The 22084-nt window shown below is 35.2% G+C and overlaps 3 protein-coding genes and 1 pseudogene across 7 annotated transcripts; 2 read left to right on the top strand and 2 right to left on the bottom strand.

Moving 5' to 3' along the window:
• Positions 1-270: 270 nt before the first annotated feature.
• Positions 271-6213, top strand: LOC116109801 (putative disease resistance RPP13-like protein 3). Of its 2 annotated transcripts, XR_004124799.1 has the most exons (6): positions 271-674; positions 4924-5005; positions 5083-5151; positions 5256-5366; positions 5924-6103; positions 6189-6213. XR_004124799.1 is itself a non-coding variant. In XM_031396029.1 (5 exons), exons 1-4 carry the CDS (start codon positions 363-365, stop codon positions 5330-5332), a joined length of 540 nt encoding a protein of 179 aa, XP_031251889.1. In that variant the 5' UTR covers positions 271-362; the 3' UTR covers positions 5333-5366; positions 5701-5765. The 2 variants fall into 2 exon arrangements, 1 of the variants encoding a protein (XP_031251889.1); XM_031396029.1 differs by lacking the exons at positions 5924-6103; positions 6189-6213 and adding an exon at positions 5701-5765.
• A 14-nt stretch (positions 6214-6227) lies between these two features.
• LOC116109802 (protein DETOXIFICATION 46, chloroplastic-like) lies at positions 6228-9753 on the top strand. Of its 3 annotated transcripts, none has more exons than XR_004124800.1 (8): positions 6228-6640; positions 6722-6790; positions 6895-7005; positions 7402-7483; positions 7565-7744; positions 7830-7937; positions 8235-9204; positions 9453-9753. XR_004124800.1 is itself a non-coding variant. In XM_031396030.1 (7 exons), the coding sequence occupies exons 1-5, from the start codon at positions 6626-6628 to the stop codon at positions 7839-7841; spliced, it is 387 nt and encodes a 128-aa protein (XP_031251890.1). In that variant the 5' UTR covers positions 6228-6625; the 3' UTR covers positions 7842-7937; positions 8235-9204; positions 9453-9753. The 3 variants fall into 3 exon arrangements, 1 of the variants encoding a protein (XP_031251890.1); XR_004124801.1 differs by having other exon boundaries at positions 7342-7483; XM_031396030.1 differs by lacking the exon at positions 7402-7483.
• Positions 9754-12060: 2307 nt separating this feature from the next.
• LOC116109859 (myosin-17-like) lies at positions 12061-18478 on the bottom strand. 2 transcript variants are annotated; one of them, XM_031396101.1, is made up of 23 exons: positions 18341-18478; positions 18085-18194; positions 17893-17953; positions 17494-17671; positions 17067-17272; positions 16766-16885; positions 16553-16651; positions 16242-16463; positions 15715-15854; positions 15184-15301; positions 15055-15102; positions 14885-14968; positions 14623-14793; positions 14266-14421; positions 13975-14181; positions 13686-13823; positions 13533-13603; positions 13340-13439; positions 13209-13265; positions 13053-13109; positions 12862-12942; positions 12670-12752; positions 12061-12550 (listed from the first exon to the last, which is right to left on the bottom strand). In XM_031396101.1, exons 1-23 carry the CDS (start codon positions 18452-18454, stop codon positions 12427-12429), a joined length of 2745 nt encoding a protein of 914 aa, XP_031251961.1. In that variant the 5' UTR covers positions 18455-18478; the 3' UTR covers positions 12061-12426. The 2 variants fall into 2 exon arrangements, with proteins under 2 accessions (XP_031251961.1, XP_031251962.1); XM_031396102.1 differs by having other exon boundaries at positions 14885-14965.
• Position 18479: 1 nt separating this feature from the next.
• On the bottom strand, positions 18480-21537 carry LOC116109760 (annotated as a pseudogene).
• Positions 21538-22084: the final 547 nt, after the last annotated feature.

Below are 22084 nucleotides of genomic sequence, written 5' to 3'. Positions count from 1 at the left end.
TGTAAAGAAACAAATGGCTGCAATCTAACCATTAGTAATGATCCAAGTGTTAACAATAACAGCTCAGCCGTTGATTGCAAATTCCTTCTCCACATTGACTAGTTTTTGATTGGGTGTAATGTTTCCATATGCGCACCCCCATTCTCATCTTGTGGTCTCAATTTTTAGATTAATGTTTCACCTAATACGCGAAAACAAATCAGTGATTAGGAGATATTTATCATTCCTAATTGACGGCGCGAAGGACAAGTAAAGGAAAGATTCCTTTCGTCTTTCTCTGACTATAAACATTTGATCCAAACACATCAACCATTTCAATTTCTCAATCTCTGTTTTCATCAATTACGTTTACATCTTTCAATATGGCTGAAGCGCTTGTGGAGATTGTGTTGGAACAAGTTGTTTCAATCATTCGTCAACAGGCGGAAGAAGGGATAAGGCTGATTGCAGGTGCTGAGCAAGAAGTTGAGAAGCTTCAGAGCAATTTCATGGCCATTCAAGCTGTGCTTACTGATGCTGAGAACCGACAGGTGAAGGAGAACACTGTGAGAGTTTGGTTAGACAAGCTGAAAGACGTGTCTTATGAAATAGATGATGTGCTGGACGAGTGGAACACCAAGCTTCAGATATTGAAGATTAAGAAAGCTGAAGATGCATTTAATCCTATGAAAAAGGTACGTTTCTTCATTCTTCACTATCTCGGTTGTAGGCCATTGATTAGGCGTTATGACATCGGCGTCAAGATAAAAGATCTTCGTAGACAACTAGATATTATAGCTGAGGAGAAAGAGTTGTTCCACTTTAGATCAATCACAGACGGTAACAAAGAAATAGAACGACCAATGACATCCTCTGTTGTTGATTTAACAGAGGTTTATGGAAGAGATGATGATAAGAATACAATAATAGATTTTTTGCTTACTCAGAGTAGTCATGCACAAGACCTCCGCATTATCTCTATATTAGGGATGGGAGGAATTGGTAAGACTACTCTTGCTCGATTAGTTTTTAACAATGATCAGGTGAACACCCATTTTGAAGAAAAAATATGGGTGTGTGTTTCCGAGCCTTTTGATGAGCTTAGGATTGCCAAAGCAATCCTTGAATCTCTTACAAATAGTGCACCAAACTTAAATGAGTTAGAAACTGTGTTGCGAAACATACGTCAACATATCGACGGAAGGAAGTTTCTTCTTGTTCTAGATGATATATGGACTGAAAATCCCAAACATTGGGATCAATTAAAGCACTCTCTTAAGTGTGGTTCTCCTGAAAGTAGAATTTTGTTGACCACACGTAAGGAGAACGTTGCAAATGTCATAGGAACCACCAAAATAATCCCACTGGGGACATTATCTGAGGAAAAATGTTGGTCATTGTTTAGTAAAGTTGCATTTTCAGGAAAAAGCAATGAAGAAGCTAATGAATTGGTAGAAATTGGTAGGAAAATTGTTCAAAAGTGTAAGGGGTTGCCACTTGTAGTAAAAACTTTAGCGAGTCTTTTGTGTTTTAAAAGAAAATTTGTCGAGTGGAAAAATATCTTAGAGAGTGAAATTTGGGCATTAGAAGAGGTAGAACAAGAGGTTTTTCGACCTCTACTATTAAGTTATTATGATTTATCCCCTACTTTGAAAAAATGTTTCTCATATTGTGCCATTTTTCCAAAGGATTACGAGATAGAGAAAGAAAAATTGATTAGGTTATGGATGGCTCAAGGTTATGTAAAGTCAAAACCAAATAAGGACATGGAGTTAGTTGGTGAAGAGTATTTTGAGACCTTAGCAATGCGTTCTTTCTTTCAAGATTTTAAACAATATGATTTCGCTATTGATATAAGTTCTTGCAAGATGCATGATATAGTACATGATTTTGCTCAATTTCTTACCCAAAATGAATGTTGTACAATAGAGGTTGATGATACGAGAGAAATTGAATTAGAATTTTCTTATCATAAATTTAGACATTCAATGATAAAGATTCAAGGAGAGGCCTCATTTCCTAGCTCTAATTATACTAGAAATACTTTTCTACGAAGCCTTGTGGTTGATGTTAATTTCGATAATGACCCTAAGATAGTCTTGTCAAAATTGATTCATCAGTTGACATGTTTAAGGTCATTTTGTTTGAAAAGGTGCTCAATCAAAGAAATTCCTGTAGAAATAAAAAAATTAATACACTTGAGGTACCTTGATTTGTCAAGCAATAGAGGCATAAAAGAAATGCCGGAGACATTGTGTGGGTTATATAATCTACAAACCTTAGACATAAGATTTTGTGGAAATGTCAAAAAACTACCTCAAGGGATTGGAAACTTAATTAGCTTGAGATATTTTATTAATTGGGGGACTCATATAAGTTATATGCCAAAAAGTTTGGAGCGATTAACTGATCTACGAACATTAGAAGATTTTGTTATAAGTGAGGACAGTTATGGTAGCAAAGCATGTTCTGTTGAATGTTTAAAAAGCTTCAATCACCTTCAAGAGTTAGGTATAAAAGGGTTGGGAAATTTGAGAGCTGTGGATGAGGTTAAGGGAATAGAATTGAACAATAAGAAAAACTTGCGTCATTTGTATGTAGACTTTGAGGGGAGGATGAATGAGGAGCAAAATCAAGAACTTCTTGAAGAGTTGCAACCACATCCAAATTTAGAGATATTAAGGCTACGAAATTACAGTGGCAACACTATTTTCCCTAATTGGATGATGTCATTCACCAATTTCAGAAAGTTAATTCTTTGGAAATGTATAAACTGTAAGCATCTGCCTCCTCTAGGTAAGTTGTCATCCCTTGAAATTCTTCAAATTTGGGGATTGAAGAGTGTGAAAAGAGTGAGTAATGAGTTTCTGGGAATAGAGAGTGATGCCATGTCATCATCTACATCAATTATTGCGTTTCCCAAATTAAAATATCTTGAGTTTGAGGATATGATAGAATGGGAAGAGTGGAACTACCAGATAACAGAGAGAAGAGATAAAGATATTACAGTCATGCCATCTCTTCAGACCTTGAAACTTGAAGTCTGCCACAAATTGAAGTCTCTACCAAACCACCTTCATCAGATGACAACATTGAAGAAGAAATTGATAGGTTGTCCTCTTCTCGAAAGACAGGGAACCGATAACTGATCGTCATCTTTGTCTGATACTGATTAAGTGCTCTCAAATTATCAACTTCAACACTGATTTTCCTTCAAACCACAGGTAATTTCATCTCTTTTCCCTTTTAATCAGTTTTTAATTACATTCTTTATTTTTATTTTCATGTGAATAACTCACATCTTTTAATTATCAATCACCATTTTTGTACTCCTTAATTATCTTCCTAAATCTAAGTTAATGATCGGTTTGCACTGATATTCTATGTATTTCTATGAATGAAGCAAATTCATTTTGTCAAAATAATAGGATTTGAACCAATGTCGGGTCTCTGTTGAAGTGAAGAACATAACAACAACATCTCTACTAGAATCAGAAATGGGCGGTCGATCTATTCCTGAAAGAACTTCACTGAATTGAGATCTCCTCCAGTTTTGACCAACATCTCTCAAGTCTTAATTTCAACTTTGATTCTGCGTATTTACAATTGTGATCAATCCACAGGTAATTTCTAATCTGGTAACCTGTTAGCTTCATTTTTATGATGAATAGATTTTGGATGAGATTCTTGTGAAAAGGCAACATTTTATAACTTCTTGATTAAATAATTAAAGCACTAAGTACGTCACAACATGGGTAAGATACAAATAATTTTGCAACAAAAAGTCGTAATGTTATTCAAAAATCAGTTTTAACATCCCCTGCACTTCTTCTGTACGGAATTTTTAACTTCATAATCTAGTCTTACAACCTATTTTCAAGAGAATTTTGATCATTTTTACTTCATTTTCATTGATGTGACTTTGTGTTGTTCTTTTAAAGTAATATCATGCTAAACTTTTGTTTTGTTTTCAAGCTGCTGCAACTAGGAAATCCTACACTGCTGACATCTTGTGAAACAAGTGCTGAATATTAGGCACCACTACAGTTTTAAGCAATTGCGATGTTTTGTTGTTGGATGTGAATTGGACACGGTAATCTGGCCATAGGGAATCTTATATAATCTTGAATCTATAACTTTGTAATAAATTATTACTCAAAAATCAACTTTTATTTCTTTTCTTTTCAAGATGCAACAAACAGCCATGACATCTTGTGAAGAAATGTTTAATATCAAGCACCATTACAAAGTGAAAAGGCTCCATTAGTTCACCATATTGGTTTCTGCTAGCAACTGTTACTTTATGACGAAGCATACGAAGCACAAGGGCGAGGAAATTGGCTGTAGGACATCTTATATGATTTTGTATCCTGACTTGTACATTTCAATCATTCTTGCTAGTTATATTGTGAGAAGGGAAGATACTAGTTTCTCAGCTGAGCTAGTGTTCTCTGGCATACAGGATAAAGAATATCAAGAGGCAACCAGCTGGTGATACTTTAAGAAACATGTGTTCTTGGCTTCTTTGTTTAGGAGAAATTGGTACTCTAGCAGTGCTTGTTAGTTGCTTAAATTATTAAACATATGACAGACTGACACTTATTAACATATTAGTCTTGTGTTTCTGCAATAGGATTGATTGTGAGATTAGGAATGTAGACCCTGATAAATTTAGTTATATAGTGTTGATTAAGGACATGAAAAAATGTGTGGCTGAGGAGAATGAGGAAGTATACCTTTATCCTAATGAGAAGTTTTGGGTAGAAGCTAGGTTACCTTTGTCTAGGGAGAAATATTTATTACACAATGATCAGGATATAGCCTTTATTTTCCAGCAATATGGGTTGAAAGGGTTAATAGACATTAAGTTGTTTGTTAAAGCAGTATCTGTAAAAAGTATTGAACCCTTACTAGCTTTACTGAGACTGTTATTCCAAATACCAGGACATGTCAGAAAGGATACAAGGTGACCCTACTAGAAATATTTGGCCTTGCTGTTCCAGTATTTGTAATGATGATGTCAAAGGTATAGTAATTTCTCCCGATCTTAGAGCTTACACATATTTGGTCATTTATATGAGTCTGAAGATTTTGGTCTATCAGGTGGCCTTTTACACTCTCATTACATATTTTGCTGCATCGATGGGAACACTCACCTTGGCTACTCATCAAGTTAGCTGTCTCAACCCTTGTATTTTTGGAAACTTAATTTTATTGTTTTTCTCAATAGCCATAAAAGATTACAGCATTAATACTGACAACTTACTGCCACTCAGGTCATGGTTCAAACATTCCTGATGTGTTCAGTGTGGGGTGGGCCTCTGTCTCAAACTGCACAATCATTTATGCCTGAGTTTTTATATGGATTAAAATGGAGCTTGGCAAAGGTTAGTATTGCTCATTTCTATTTGTCATTACAGCCATCCTTTTCTTTAAAATTTAGCTGTATTGAAAGCATGAATAAATGAGAATAGTAATATTTGGAATTGACTGTGAGATTAGGAATTTAGACCTTGATGAATTTAGTTATTAATGTTGATTAAGGACATGAAAAAATGTGTGGCCGAGAAGAATGAGGAAGTATACCTTTATCCTGATGAGAAGTTTAGGATAGAAGTTAGGTTACCTTTGTCTCGGGAGACAGTGATCAGGATATAGCCTTTATTTTCCAGCAATATGAGTTGAAAGGGTTAATAAACATTAAGTTGTTTGTTGAAGCAGTACCTGTAGAAAATATTGAGTCCTTACTAGCTTTGCTGAGACTGCTATTCCGAATACTAGGACATGTCAAAAAGGATACAATGTGACCCTCCTGGAAATATTTGGCCTTGCTGCTCCAGTATTTGTAATGATGATGTCAAAGGTATTTTAATTTCTCCTGATCTTAGAGCTTGCTTATACATTATTGGTTATTTATATGCATCTGAGGATTTTGGTCTATCAGGTGGCCTTTTACACTCATTACATATTTTGCTACGTTGATGGGAACACTCACCTTGGCTGCTCAAGTCTCACTGTGCAACACAATTTTGTCAATCTGAAAGTTGAAGATCTGCAAAAGAATGAGTGGTGTTCTTCCAAGTTCATTTCTTTCAATCAAAACCTCAACCCCACTTCATTTCTGGTAAGTAATCTCTAATTACTCTTTATAACACCATGATTGTAACTTCTACTTTTGAATTATAATTGCTTAAATGGTGTGATGCCAGGTGCTTCTTTGAATCCAGCACATAANTACTAACATATTAGTCTTGTGTTTCTGCAATAGGATTGATTGTGAGATTAGGAATGTAGACCCTGATAAATTTAGTTATATAGTGTTGATTAAGGACATGAAAAAATGTGTGGCCGAGGAGAATGAGGAAGTATACCTTTATCCTAATGAGAAGTTTTGGGTAGAAGCTAGGTTACCTTTGTCTAGGGAGAAATATTTATTACACAATGATCAGGATATAGCCTTTATTTTCCAGCAATATGGGTTGAAAGGGTTAATAGACATTAAGTTGTTTGTTAAAGCAGTACCTGTAAAAAGTATTGAACCCTTACTAGCTTTACTGAGACTGTTATTCCAAATACCAGGACATGTCAGAAAGGATACAAGGTGACCCTACTAGAAATATTTGGCCTTGCTGTTCCAGTATTTGTAATGATGATGTCAAAGGTATAGTAATTTATCCCGATCTTAGAGCTTACTCACACATATTTGGTCATTTATATGAGTCTGAAGATTTTGGTCTATCAGGTGGCCTTTTACACTCTCATTACATATTTTGCTGCATCGATGGGAACACTCACCTTGGCTACTCATCAAGTTAGCTGTCTCAACCCTTGTACTTTTGGAAACTTAATTTTATTGTTTTTCTCAATAGCCATAGAAGATTACAGCATTAATACTGACAACTTACTGCCACTCAGGTCATGGTTCAAACATTCCTCATGTGTTCAGTGTGGGGTGGGCCTCTGTCTCAAACTGCACAATCATTTATGCCTGAGTTTTTATATGGATTAAAATGGAGCTTGGCAAAGGTTAGTATTGCTCATTTCTATTTGTCATTACAGCCATCCTTTTCTTTAAAATTTAGCTGTATTGAAAGCATGAATAAATGAGAATAGTAATATTTGGAATTGACTGTGAGATTAGGAATGTAGACCTTGATGAATTTAGTTATTAATGTTGATTAAGGACATGAAAAAAAATGTGTGGCCGAGAAGAATGAGGAAGTATACCTTTATCCTGATGAGAAGTTTAGGGTAGAAGTTAGGTTACCTTTGTCTCGGTAGACAGTGATCAGGATATAGCCTTTATTTTCCAGCAATATGAGTTGAAAGGGTTAATAAACATTAAGTTGTTTGTTGAAGCAGTACCTGTAGAAAATATTGAGTCCTTACTAGCTTTGCTGAGACTGCTATTCCGAATACTAGGACATGTCAGAGAGGATACAATGTGACCCTCCTGGAAATATTTGGCCTTGCTGCTCCAGTAGTTGTAAGGATGATGTCAAAGGTATTTTAATTTCTCCTGATCTTAGAGCTTGCTCATACATTATTGGTTATTTATGTGCATCTGAGGATTTTGGTCTATCAGGTGGCCTTTTACACTCATTACATATTTTGCTACGTTGATGGGAACACTCACCTTGGCTGCTCAAGTCTCACTGTGCAACACAATTTTGTCAATCTGAAAGTTGAAGATCTGCAAAAGAATGAGTGGTGTTCTTCCAAGTTCATTTCTTTCAATCAAAACCTCAACCCCACTTCATTTCTGGTAAGTAATCTCTAATTACTCTTTATAACACCATGATTGTAACTTCTACTTTTGAATTATAATTGCTTAAATGGTGTGATGCCAGGTGCTTCTTTGAATCCAGCACATAATGTCTTTTGAACATTAGCCCAAGTAATCTATGTGGGAAAGTTCAAGTTTCTAAGCATCAGAGGACTCTTACAGTTAGAGCAGTGTAAGTATGTTCTTATGTTTATAGACATGATTTTCACTTCTTTGATTGTCTTTTTTCTTTCTGGCTTGTTTACGGGCGACCTTTTCCTTTTCTATTCTTGGATAGGCAATTTGTTGCTTCTAGAAATTAAATTAACTCAATGGATTTTGTTTCTTATTACAAGCACAATCATCGACTAGTCCTCTTTTAAGTTCTTGTAAAGGTCTCTTTTTGGTGTTATTAAACAATGGATAGACCCTTCTCTTGTCTTACAGACATCTTTTTCTTAATTAAATTGGTTGCTTTACATTTATACAGTGGGGATGATGGAAGACAAATTAGTGCAAATATCTTCGTTGGTGGCTTTATATTGGGAGGAATAGTTGTTGGGACATTAGGCTGTATATATGCTCCCCAGGTATGAAATGCATGTTTATGTTTTGGTACCACTGAATTTGGTACCTTTTGTGTAAGGTTTATGTTCTTGTTGATAAAAATGAGTTGAGTGGCATCCCTCCTTTGCCTTCTCTATCTGCTATATCTGATTGGCTATTTTGTCATATTTTATCCATCAAATGGCAAAGATTGTTTGTTCAGTTTTTGGTTTAAGATACCAGGTGAATGTTTATATTAACTGGTTGAATAAAAGACTGATGTATGATCCCTCAGCTAGACTTTGATGGACTATTTGCCTACAGTTCACTTGTGGCTTATGGACTATGGCTCGTCCACTGCTCTGAAATTTTATTGACTTGAGTTTGAGTGTGAGATGCATGTCGTTCTCTTTTATATATTTAACTCACCTTGGCTGCTCATCAAGTTAGTTGTATTGAAAACATTCCTAATGTGTTCAGTGTGGGGTGAACCTCTGTCTCAAACCGCACAATCATTTATGCCTGAGCTTTTATATGGAATAAAACGGGGCTTCTCAAGAGTTAGTGCTGCTCATTTCTATTTGTCATTACAGCCATCCTCTTCTTTAAAATTTAGTTCTATTGAAAGCATGAATAAATGAGAGTTTGGTGATTCCATGTGGAATTCATCACCTTCACCTTCCCTTATAGACAATACTTGAAATATAAGTTTTTTTTTGCAACATTTGTTTCCTAGGTGATTTGTTATGTGTTCAATCTTGAATATGAGTAATGATTTTGAACGGGTTCAGATGCTGCTAAAGTCACCTGTAATCATTGGAGGTATTCTTGGATTGTTTTCAGCGGTCGTTGGAACATCTCTACCTTTGTTGTTCCCCAATTTCTTTACACCTGATCAGACGATCGTAAGAGAGGTTAGTTCCTGTTTTAACTTTTTAAGTACATTTCTATTTGCTAGTTATTCATTTGCCACTGCAAATTATGAGTGATTCAAAGGTTTAATAAAGTACAACAATAGGTTCTACTGATCTGTCATGAGTACGCCCTTCCTTTATAAATCTATGTTGAATACAGTCAGAATTGATAGTCTTTTTTATATAAATAGTGATTATAACTGTCTGATTCTGCTAGATATTATGTGTTTGTGCCCATGCTGATGCAGAGTGTTGGTACCATACTTTCTTTGCATTATTGGCGAGTGGCGACGCCCTGCATTCTAAGCCTTAAACAATGTGTTGTCGACTAATTCAGCATAATCGTTGGAAGATTTCTTTAAGTTATTAATTCCTTATTGGGTATAGGCTTAAGAATAAGAATCATTGTAATACTAGGTTTTAGTCATTTAAACCTAATATATAAATATACTTTTCTCTTGTAATGAGTGATAGCAATCATAAGGCATATTCATTCATTGTAAACGAGAGATGTGAGACAGTATTGCGATAATATTAACTTAGTTGGACGTAGCCTGTTAATTAGGTGAACCAGGGTAAAATCGCACGTACTTCTTCTTTTTTTTACTGTTTGTAATTTGTGTGTTTATCATTTTAGTTTTGCATCATACCTCTATATCGCTCACAATGCTGGTATGTTTGATTAAGCTCAACCGAATCACTCCAGTAGAAAGAGATCAGTCTTTCAGTTTATTATCGTTGAGGGAGTTGCGCTTAGCTTTTATTCTTAATGAAATATGAACATAAAACTTATGGCTGTCTGCACTCTGCTCTTAAAATCCACACAATACCTATATGTCCATGTATTTAAGTTCAGATTCCAGCATATTATGCTTTATCTGTTTATTTATGCAGGCTGGACAAGATCTAAAATCTTTTAGCTTATCTGACTGGAATTTCAATGATCTCATCAGCTTTCTAACTTTGCGAGCAACAATACCATGAAGCCTTTGCTGCTTGAGAACAAGTAAGAGTTTGTGACCGAAAAATTTTGCTGTGTGCTTCTCCTTTCTTTGTATCTTTTGAATGTTAAAATTTGCTCCCACATGACAGCATATATATAGAATAGAAGAAACCTTTTATATCAAAATCTTGACTCTATAACCTATTTATCTATACTTTCACTAGGATGAAATTCTTTTGCTATATTGAATTTCCTATTTTTATTGGGTTTGAATTGGCAAAATATTTTAAATTTTGGATGCACATGTTATTTTACAATCTGGATTCTTACTTAACGATTCTAGTAAACGCTAATACTCGGTTTAGGGTTGAAGAAGATGGTCAAATTCCTATACAAAGAAAGTAATTTAAAATATTAATTTGATAAAAAATAACTGGAGGGATAAATTGGTAATTCATATATAGTTGAGGGTATATTAGTAATTTTATATTTAAAAAGAGGATATATATATAACTAATTCTATTGATATGACATGAAATCATTAAAATATTTATTAAGTCAAATAATAAAAGATATTTTGTCTTTATAATTAATGTTAATTAACAAATTTTCTCCAAATTTTTGGGTGGGAAATTGTCATTCCCTCTTATTTTTGGAAATTACTGCACTTTGTAATCTACATTTTCTTTAGAGTAATGCTAACTTTACTTATTTCTCTTATTCACTTTTGTTAAATATAACGCATAGTACGGGTACTATATGTCATTTTAACAAAAGTGAGTAAGAGAAAGTGAGTAAGAGAAGTGAGTAAGGATAGCATTTTTCTTTTGTATATTCAATATTTATAAATTTTGTTGTCCCAACTCCCACGTCACCAAATGCAATAAACTTTTGCCCTTTTACCTTCTTCCTTTTTTATTAAATTTTAATTTTTAGATTATTTTATATTATCGTATTATAATAAGAAAAAATATGGAAGTTAACGATATCCCTATTAATTAAGGATAGTATGTTAAATAATACTAACACTCGATGCTATATTAATTTATTTAATATATCATAGTGGAATTATATTACAATTAATTTTATAAAAATGTTAGCATATCAAAGGATGAAATTAAAAATAGTAACACTATGAATCTATGATACGAGTAGTAATATTTTACAAATTTATACCTCTAAGGCTCTAAATTTAATTTTTACATGTTATAAATATGCTAGATTTTCCCAATATAAAAGATAGTCACCTAAATATTTGTCACAGTTGTATAAAAATTGCTTAGTGTGGACTGGAGAGTGAAGTGTGGACTGTGAAGATCGCGGAGCTTGGAGAGTGGAGTCTGCTCATGGTGGGACAATGGCGTGACTGCCTGACTAGAGAGTAGAGTCTGCTGGAGTGCTGGGTGCTGACAAATGTGCGAACTGCGCAAGAAATGAAAAATGAAGATGGAGTGGTGATTGGACAGTGGAGTGACTGATGAAGATTGAAGAGTGGAGTACTGGAGTCAGCTCAGTAGCTCACGATGTGGATAGAGTAGCTCACAGTGTGAAAGACTGGAACTGGAAGTGTGGAGATTTCAGATTTGGAGGTGAAGAAGAGTCTGAACTCTGAAGAGCAATAGAGAGCGAAAAATTTTTTTTGCTTTTATAGTTAGGGTAAAACCGATTTTTGGTTAACCGGTTTGGAATATTTTTCAAACCGAACCGGTTTTTCGATTTTTTTAATTTTACAAACCGAAAACAGAACCGATTTGTTAAAAAACCTAATTTTCAGCTCGGTTTCAGATCAATTACCAGTTCAATTCGGTTTTCATATTTTTTATCCCACCCATACTATAAATTACATCCTAATTTCCAATTTATTTTTTATATTCATCAAAAAAATAAAAAATCAAGAAGGGACTAAAAATGGGTTGTATAAATCATATTACATAAACTTTGATATTGAATTCGCCTATAAAACGCGGCTAGTGTTACAAATTACAGGAGTTTGAAGTAACCAAATTGAACAAGAACAATCCCTATAAGTCTATAACTAGCAGCTGGATTCTAGAAAATAAACACACTAAAACCAGCAAAAAATTTGTGAAAAGGCAAGAACCCAGAAAAGAATTACAATGAACAATAAAAAGAATTGGCCAAATTGATATTTGCTTCATGGGATATTCTATTATAATTACAAATTGGACTAGAGAAAGCCATGTATATGCACAAGTTTTGCAGGACTTCATCATCCTTGGAGGTGTCAATGAGGACTATAGTGGCTCGTTCGTTCGTTTTCATTCTGATCGTTGTAATAAGAATGTGAAGCTTGAATTTTCACGTATTAGAGGTGGAGGGTCAATGTCGGCTATCTCTATTTGTTCTATCGACTTGGAAATATCGTCCACCGTGAATGGGATGCTGCATATTTTTGAAAAAAGAAAATTATTAAAAGAGGCGTGTTCTTGGTTTACAGCCATAGAAATGCATAAGATCAGGAATTTTGGTATTAAACATATATAATTGTTGAAAAATGTTACCTTGAGTCGTCGTCCAGTAAAAAGGAACTGCTGACAGCATTGTTTGAGTCCTCAGTCATCATCACTCTCATAGTTGAGATAACCTGCAATTAGAGAAGATTCTTTCAGTGAAACATGAAGTACAGGGTTCCCGATTCGAAAAGCAACGAGGAAATAGAGAATGCGCAACTCATGATTAGGAATCTGACTTACATCCGAAGATACGCTGTGTGTACCATATTTGTCATCCCAGTACATTGTACTGATCCTGTAAAGTTGCTGTATGCTAAGAACCTGAAAGAATCACAATTGAGAGAGCATAAGAACAAACGACAGCACATACATGCACACAAACAGACACAGGCAGAAAGGGGATAAGTTCAAAGAACAGAGAAGTAACTCACCGGGCAAAGATCATTTGTTATTTCTTTCAATGTCTTCTTGGGCTTCTGATGAATGACCTGGTTTGGCAAAGTATTTGGAACAACGAATAAAGGTTAATAAGCAATACCGAGGGAAATGATATCTGCATTTCATTAAGATGAGGTAAATAGACAAACCAGAAAGCCGACTGCTTGTCTAATATGCCTTAGCTCATCCCATGCTGACCCTGCAAACTGAATGTACAACAGATATGTCAGTTCCTGATACACAGAGACAAAGAAAGACTACAAGTTATAACTGAGTTCACCTCCTCCGTTGCTTCATGGTACCACTGTTCCAGCTCAGCCAGCCCAGCTTTAACATACTCCCCATTGCTAAATGAGCAACATTCACGACGTAGAAGAAGACTGCAGATAAAATTTGAACGCAATTTTATAGTGTTTAAATTTATATTGAAGCAGTGTTATGAGAGTAAGAACTTGGATTTTCCGTGTCTTTACCTGTTAAACAATTGGACATTGATAAATGAGAATATTTGTGTAAAAACCTTGCGAACTAGGAATGAAGGAACCTGTCCAGTCATATGAGAAGAGAGTGATGATATAAACAGGAAAGAAAAACCTTTTGACAATCCTTTTGAAATTTATACTCACATAGTTTGCTCTCATTATCTTCAAGTAATTATTTAGGCTTTTCACAATGCTTTGCCAGTGTGCAATCAGAGCCTGTTGAGCTACAGCATTAGCTTGGGCACGTCTATTCACTAAACTAGCCCGTGATGTCCTAGGTGCCTGCATTGGAATTTATGAACCATGAATATATCATACATATGTTGCATTACCAAGCAAGAGATAAAACAAGCAATCCAAACAAAATAGGAACTCAACAGATTCAATCATATTATCATGATCAAAAGTAAAAGACAAAAGATATATAAGTTACCTGGATACACAATCCAAGCAATGGGGATATTTCTTTTTTCAAATTGTCTCTTATCATTCCATATATCTTCTCAAGGAAGGCTGTGAGTTGTTGTTTAAAAAGCAAAGCTGGATACTTCGCTTCAACTTGTCGCAAGTCATCTATTCCACCAAGCATACGACTTTGAAGGAATGAGAAACCAGCACTTTGTGGAGAAGCTCGAAATCCCTTTACAAAAAAATATAAGTAAGCTGAACTGAAAAGATGAGGTACATGTAAATATAAAAACTACAAATAAAAAATAGCTCTTACTTGAGACATTCTTCCAAGTAGAGAAGTTGTTGTTGATCGCCGTCGCTGTGGAGTTAAGCTTGCTGCTCCACTTGCTTTCAACGTGCGTTGAAGTAGCAACAGCAGTGTGGATGAGTTTGATAACCAATAGGACAATTTGTCATTGTTATCTTGGACCTTGGGTAGGGCAATAACATCAAACATCAATAAAAATTCACATATTAAATCATTATAGAAACATATATAATCAACTATGTCATTAATTAGCTACCTTGAAAATACATAACTCAGTTAAACAAGGCTAATTTCGTCAGATTTAATATGAAAAATTGACGAGTTAGTTACATGCTTCATAAACAAGACCAGAATTAGACTTACATCTATTGCAGCACTTATTGTTTGAATAATACGGTCAAAGACACTGGTTCTATCAACCTCAAATGACCTCCAATGAAGAAGGCACTTATATATCAGACAAGCAGCAACAGGCTTTCCCCCAGAGAACCCAAGATCTTGTGAAACACATTTAATAAGAAGGTCCTGATTCTCCTGCAACAGGAAAGAAGATCATATGAGAACACATGATGCACGTGAATCATGCCTGTATAGAATTTTGATACTGATGATAACTGGTGCATACCTGTTGCTTCTCATTAAGAGATTTTTGGGGCTTTTCTTCAGTTTCCACTTCCCGTAGACTAGATACAGCAAGTACTGAATCCTGCTATATCCAGGAAGAGTTGGTAAGAAGTTTCATTGTCTTTTCATATTGGAATCTAAGATAAACCAGAAGTGATGTATAGCTCTTACCGGCAATTTCCTCATTTCTCCATTTAGCACATTTCCATTCTCAGTTCTCTGCAATTCAAAAATAAAAGTCAACATATATTTTCATAAACATATGTTAACTTGATGCGCAGCAAAATATGCAATATATACCTGAATGATTGTTGTTTTTGGCCTTGCACTTAATGCTCTACCAGTTGGTGATATCGCAAGTGCTTGTTGGCGGAGTACTTGATTCTCTGATTCCAAATTAGAAACCTTCTCTGCTAGTCTGCATCACCAAAAGAAAATAGTTAACGGGTTTGAAACATGTCAAACTAAGGCTCAATAACAAGCCCAATCTGGAAAGCATATAATTTACAGAATGCATAGACAACATAGGTTTTTGCAGAGAATATTAACATCCTCCAAACAAACATGGATCAGCATTATAATTCTCATGTGTTTTAGGTCACCGTGTTTTCTCCAAATCTAAGTGATGTAGGAGGTGCTGGCATAAATCTGACAGACTATTCAGTTTTTTTTCTTCCAGTAGTATGGTTAGTCACATCTAGAAGAGATAGAAGAGGAGATCGAGACAACTGAAAAGTAGATTGCAGTAAATATAATTTGATATGAAGCTGAAGGGCATAGCTTTAAACTTTTAAATTCCTTCCCCGGGTATCTGTTTATCTGTTTACAAACCTCTGTGTTGAATCCTGAAGATGGTCAACTTTCTTCTCTGAATCTTCAAGCTTCTTGATTAGTTCCTTATTTTTCACCTCAGCAGCTGCATGAGCTTGTTTTGCCTCTTCTGCTGCTTGTGTTTTCGATCGCAGCAAAGCCTGTACATGTGAAAATGTTCATTAGATCCATGACTTCACTTTTTTGTCCTTCCAGCAAATTGTTCAGTGCACTACAAACTGTCTTCAACAATTATTCTCTAATACTATTAGTTTCAAACCCTTGATGCTCCCAGCAAACATTCAAGTATGAAATTTGGTTCTAAATAGCTTATGCATACATATTTGCTCAGCATACAGCATCAATACCAAGACTTGTCTCACATACTTGCACAATAATCCAATATAACCACAGAAAACAATTAAGATATCCACAGCAGCATGATGGTCTGTATCAACCTTTTATAAAATTAATGCACCATGAAATAAAATTCTTGCTATATATGTAAGCTATACTTTCTGATAATCCCACCAACTTAGTAGGTCTACCTTCAGGTTTTCAACTTCAGCTGTTAATGAATTAATCTTTTCAGTATCTTGAACTATAACAGGGGTTTCTTTAATGACAGGAGGAGCTTCCTTAATGGCTTTTCGAGCCGCCTCTCGTTCTTTGATAACCATAGCATTAGCCTCTTCAACTTTAGATTGCATAGCATGCAATGCATCCTGCAACTTAGCCATTTCTTGGGCTTTTGCTTCCTCAAGATCAGTCTGCCGGAATACAGCAAAATGGAATTAGAATGCTAACCCTTGAGAATTGTGTATAAAAAAGAATGTAAGTATCAGGAGAATCATAATACCCTTAATCGCTTTTCAATTTGCAAACGCCAGGTAAGTTCCTCCACACGCTTTTCGAGCTTATCCTTTGCTTCCTTAAGAGCTCCTGTCTCTCTAGCAGCCTAAGTAAATGTCAAGGAAAAGATAGCATTAGTTCTTGTTCTCTCGTTTACAACCACAAATAGCATCAAAAAGTTGTGACAAGTACAAAACAACACTAAGCATTAAAATCCAACCATTTTAAGCATTCTGAGCTCTCTTCTGGCAACCCTACACCTCCAGCCACACTGAGAAACAATAATTGCTCTCTGAAGTCTCTTATAATAAGAATAAGTTTGGTGACAACGCCAGTGAGCCTGTTAATGAACAGCACATAATAAACTAAGATTCAGTAATTGTATTTCACAAATCAAAACAAGGAGTTAAATCTTATTTTGAGAACAAGAAATGTTAACTACTTGTAAGGTGAGTTGCACACCATTAAAAAGAATAATAAATGCATGAATAAATGGTCAAGTTACAGAACACTGATGATACCTGGATAATGATAGCAGCTTTAGTTTGCCTCCTAAACCTAAACTCATTGCGTGCAACCATTGCTCTTAAGCCTGTCTGCAATGTTATTGCAGCTGACCTAACTGTTAAATATGACGTCCTGGCAACATATAGCCGGAAATTCTTCTGGATCTTCAGAGCGGCAGCTTCCCGTCGCAACTGTTCATACAGTTTACGAGCCGTTTCACCTACAAATTGTGAGACATAGTATATCTTACATTACTCAAAGGTATTAACATAATCTCCAGTTAAGAATCCATACAGAAATACAAGATGCAACTTCCACTCAATTGAGTAATAACAAACACATTTTGTCATTGAGATACCATATCTCTAGCAATAACAAGTTGAAGTGGAACTGAATAATCATTTGAGGCAGATAAATTTAACAGAATCCAAAATAAAATACCTCGCAGATAAGATTGCAACATAATAGCAGCATTACGCAATGAGATGAACTCTCGGCGAGCAATATAGGTACGGGATTGCCGTTGAATGGTTCTGGCTGCATTACCCAGCACCTCTGCCCTCCTAGCATCCAACTCAGCCATCTGACCAGCTCTCAGGAAAACCTTTGCTTTACCTATCTGCAAAGCATGCATGCATAAAGACCATCAGTAACACAGAGTAAAGAAAAAGACCTTGTTTTTTTTGGTAAATAAGCAAAACAAGAAATATAAGAACTTTATAAAAGGAATTATAATTAAATAATATTGAAAGTAGTAACCAGCATTCAACAAAAATATCATAAATACAGCACTAGCAAATTAAGGAATAACGAAAAAGTTAAAAGGAAAAGTGTGATCACCTGGTATCCTTTGAGTCCTTTTTTATCAAGAATCATCTGGCATGCAACCTTATCATCATAGCTGTATCAAAGGGAAAAAAGTACATGAAAACCTAATTAATATCAAGCAATTTAAAAATGGGCAACAAACAATTTTTTTACTTTTATCATCATGGAAAAATCAGAAGAAATTATGATACTACTAAGACTTACTTTCCCTCCAAAACTTCAGGAGCAAGTAAACCAAAACGATTCAGGAACTCATAAAAGGTACGCCTGGTAGGATATCCTGCACAACTGATCCTAATTGCCTCAAGAACACCCTAAAAAGTATAAGGGAAAACCAATTTACTTTAAGAAATGAGAAAAGCTATAAATTTTAACAAGCAAAATAAAACTAAGTCTCATAAAAGGTTTGGCAAGTTATTATAAAGCACTAAAAGGCAAGCATTAAGCACAATATACTCACACCACAGCGTAATTGTTGAATGACATTGAAATTCTCAAAAATAGCAGGCTTTAGAACATTATTTGGCTTTACACATCTGATGTAGTGAGGTTCCGTCGCACTCAAGGTCTCCATCAGAGATTGAAGTTGTAACTGCAGTTTAGACAACCTTGGGTGTACCATATTTGTCATCCCAGACATTGTACTGATCCTGTAAAGTTGCTGTATGCTAAGAACCTGAAAGAATCACAATTGAGAGAGCATAAGAACAAACGACAGCACATACATGCACCACAAACAGACACAGGCAGAAAGGGATAAGTTCAAAGAATAGAGAAGTAACTCACCGGGCAAAGATCATTTGTTATTTCTTCAATGTCTTCTTGGGCTTCTGATGAATGACCTGGTTTGGCAAAGTATTTGGAACAACGAATAAAGGTTAATAAGCAATACGAGGGAAATGATTCTGCCTTTCATTAAGATGAGGTAAATAGACAAACCAGAAAGCCGACTGCTTGTCTAATATGCCTTAGCTCATCCCATGCTGTCCCTGCAAACTGAATGTACAACAGATATGTCAGTTTTGATACACAGAGACAAAGAAAACTACAAGTTATAACTGAGTTCACCTCCTCCGTTGCTTCATGGTACCACTGTTCCAGGCAGCCAGCCCAGCTTTAACATCATCCATTGCTAAATGAGCAACATTCACGACGTAGAAGAAGACTGCAGATAAAATTGAACGCAATTTTATAGTGTTTAAATTTATATTGAAGCAGTGTTATGAGAGTAAGAACTTGGATTTTCCGTGTCTTTACGTTAAACAATTGGACATTGATAAATGAGAATATTTGTGTAAAGACCTTGGAACTAGGAATGAAGGAACCTGTCCAGTCATATGAGAAGAGAGTGATGATATAAACAGGAAAGAAAAACCTTTTGACAATCCTTTTGAAATTTATACTCACATAGTTTGCTCTCATTATCTTCAAGTAATTATTTAGGCTTTCACAATGCTTTGCCAGTGTGCAACAGAGCCTGTTGAGCACAGCATTAGCTTGGGCACGTCTATTCACTAAACTAGCCCGTGATGTCCTAGGTGCCTGCATTGGAATTTATGAACCATGAATATATCATACATAGTTGCATTACCAAGCAGAGATAAAACAAGCAATCCAAACAAAATAGGAACTCAACAGATTCAATCATATTATCATGATCAAAAGTAAAAGACAAAAGATATATAAGTTACCTGGATACACAATCCAAGCAATGGGGATATTTCTTTTTTCAAATTGTCTCTTATCATTCCATATACTTCTCAAGGAAGGCTGTGAGTTGTTGTTTAAAAAGCAAAGCTGGATACTTCGCTTCAACTTGTCGCAAGTCATCTATTCCACCAAGCATACGACTTTGAGAGGAATGAGAAACCAGCACTTTGTGGAGAAGCTCGAAATCCCTTTAGAAAAAAATAACTAAGATGAGGTACATGTAAATAAAAAACTACAAATAAAAATAGCTCTTAATTGAGACATTCTTCCAAGTAGAGAAGTAGTTGTGATCGGCGTCGCGTGGAGTTAAGCTTGCTGCTCCACTTGCTTTCAACGTGGTTGAAGTAGCAACAGCAGTGTGGATGAGTTTGATAACCAATAGGACAATTTGTCATTGTTATCTTGGACCTTGGGCAGGGCAATAACATCAAACATCAATAAAAATTCACATATTAAATCATATAGAAACATAATAATAACTATGTCATTAATTAGCTACCTTGAAAATACATAACTCAGTTAAACAAGGCTAATTCGTCAGATTTAATATGAAAAATTGACGAGTTAGTTACATGCTTCATAAACAAGACCAGAATTAGACTTACATCTATTGCAGCACTTATTGTTTGAATAACGGTCAAAGACACTGGTTCTATCAACCTCAAATGACCTCCAATGAGAAGGCACTTATATCAGACAAGCAGCAACAGGCTTTCCCCAGAGAACCCAAGATCTTGTGAAACACATTTAATAAGAAGGTCCTGATTCTCTGCAACAGGAAAGAAGATCATATGAGAAAACATGATGCACGTGAATCATGCCTGTATAGAATTTTGATACTGATGATAAATGGTGCATACCTGTTGCTTCTCATTAAGAGATTTTTGGGGCTTTTCTTCAGTTTCCACTTCCCGTAGACTAGATACAGCAAGTACTGAATCCTGCTATATCCAGGAAGAGTTGGTAAGAAGTTTCATTGTCTTTTCATATTGGAATCTAAGAAAACCAGAAGTGATGTATAGCTCTTACGGCAATTTCCTCATTTCTCCATTAGCACATTTCCATTCTCAGTTCTCTGCAATTCAAAATAAAAGTAACATATATTCATAAACATATGTTAACTTGATGCGCAGCAAAATATGCAATATATACCTGAATGATTGTTGTTTTTGGCCTTGCACTTAATGCTTACCAGTTGGTGATATCGCAAGTGCTTGTTGGCGGAGTACTTGATTCTCTGATTCCAAATTAGAAAACTTCTCTGCTAGTCTGCATCACCAAAAGAAAATAGTTAATGGGTTGAAACATGTCAAACTAAGGCTCAATAACACAGCCCAATCTGTAAAGCATATAATTTACAGAATGCATAGACAAACATAGGTTTTTGCAGAGAATATAACATCCTCCAAACAAACATGGATCAGCATTTAATTCTCATGTGTTTTAGGTCACCGTTTTCTCCAAATCTAGTGATGTAGGAGGTGCGGCATAAATCTGACGACTATTCAGTTTTTTTTCTTCCAGTAGTATGGTTAGTCACATCTAGAAGAGATAGAAGAGGAGATCGAGACAACTGAAAAGTAGATTGCAGTAAATATAATTTGATATGAAGCTGAAGGGCATAGCTTTAAACTTTAAATTCCTTCCCGGGTATCTGTTTATCTGTTACAAACCTCTGTGTTGAATCCTGAAGATGGTCAACTTTCTTCTCTGAATCTTCAAGCTTCTGATTAGTTCCTTATTTTCACCTCAGCAGCTGCATGAGCTTGTTTTGCCTCTTCTGCTGCTTGTGTTTTCGATCGCAGCAAAGCCTGTACATGTGAAAATGTTCATTAGATCCATGACTTCAATTTTTTGTCCTTCCAGCAAATTGTTCAGTGCACTACAAACTGTCTTCAACAATATTCTCTAATACTATGTTTCAAACCTTGATGCTCCAGCAAACATCAAGTATGAAATTTGGTTCTAAATAGCTTATGCATACATATTGACAATGATCTCATCAGCTTTCTAACTTTGCGAGCAACAATACCATGAAGCCTTTGCTGCTGGAGAACAAGTAAGAGTTTGTGACCGAAAAATTTTGCTGTGTGCTTCTCCTTTCTTTGTATCTTTTGAATGTTAAAATTTGCTCCCACATGACAGCATATATATAGAGTAGAAGAAACCTTTTATATCAAAATCTTGACTCTATTACCTTATTTATCTGTACTTTCAGTAAGATGAAATTCTTATGCTATATTGAATTTCCTATTTTTATTGGGTTTGAATTGGCAAAATTTTTTAAATTTTGGATGCACCTGTTATTTTACAATCTAGATTCTTATTCACCGATGCTAGTAAACACTAATACTCGATTTAGGGTTGAAGAAGATGTTCAAATACCTATGCAAAGAAAGTGGGTTTTTAATGGTTTCAAATTTTAAAAACTTTTGTTACCGTTACACAGTAATTTAAAATATTAATTTGATTAAAAAAAAAAAAAACTAGAGGG

Source organism: Pistacia vera, unplaced genomic scaffold (assembly GCF_008641045.1).
Source record: "Pistacia vera cultivar Batoury unplaced genomic scaffold, PisVer_v2 Contig59, whole genome shotgun sequence".
Classification (NCBI taxonomy): domain Eukaryota; kingdom Viridiplantae; phylum Streptophyta; class Magnoliopsida; order Sapindales; family Anacardiaceae; genus Pistacia; species Pistacia vera.
Note: the sequence above shows the minus strand (reverse complement) of the source record. Positions and strands in the feature narration are given on the sequence as shown.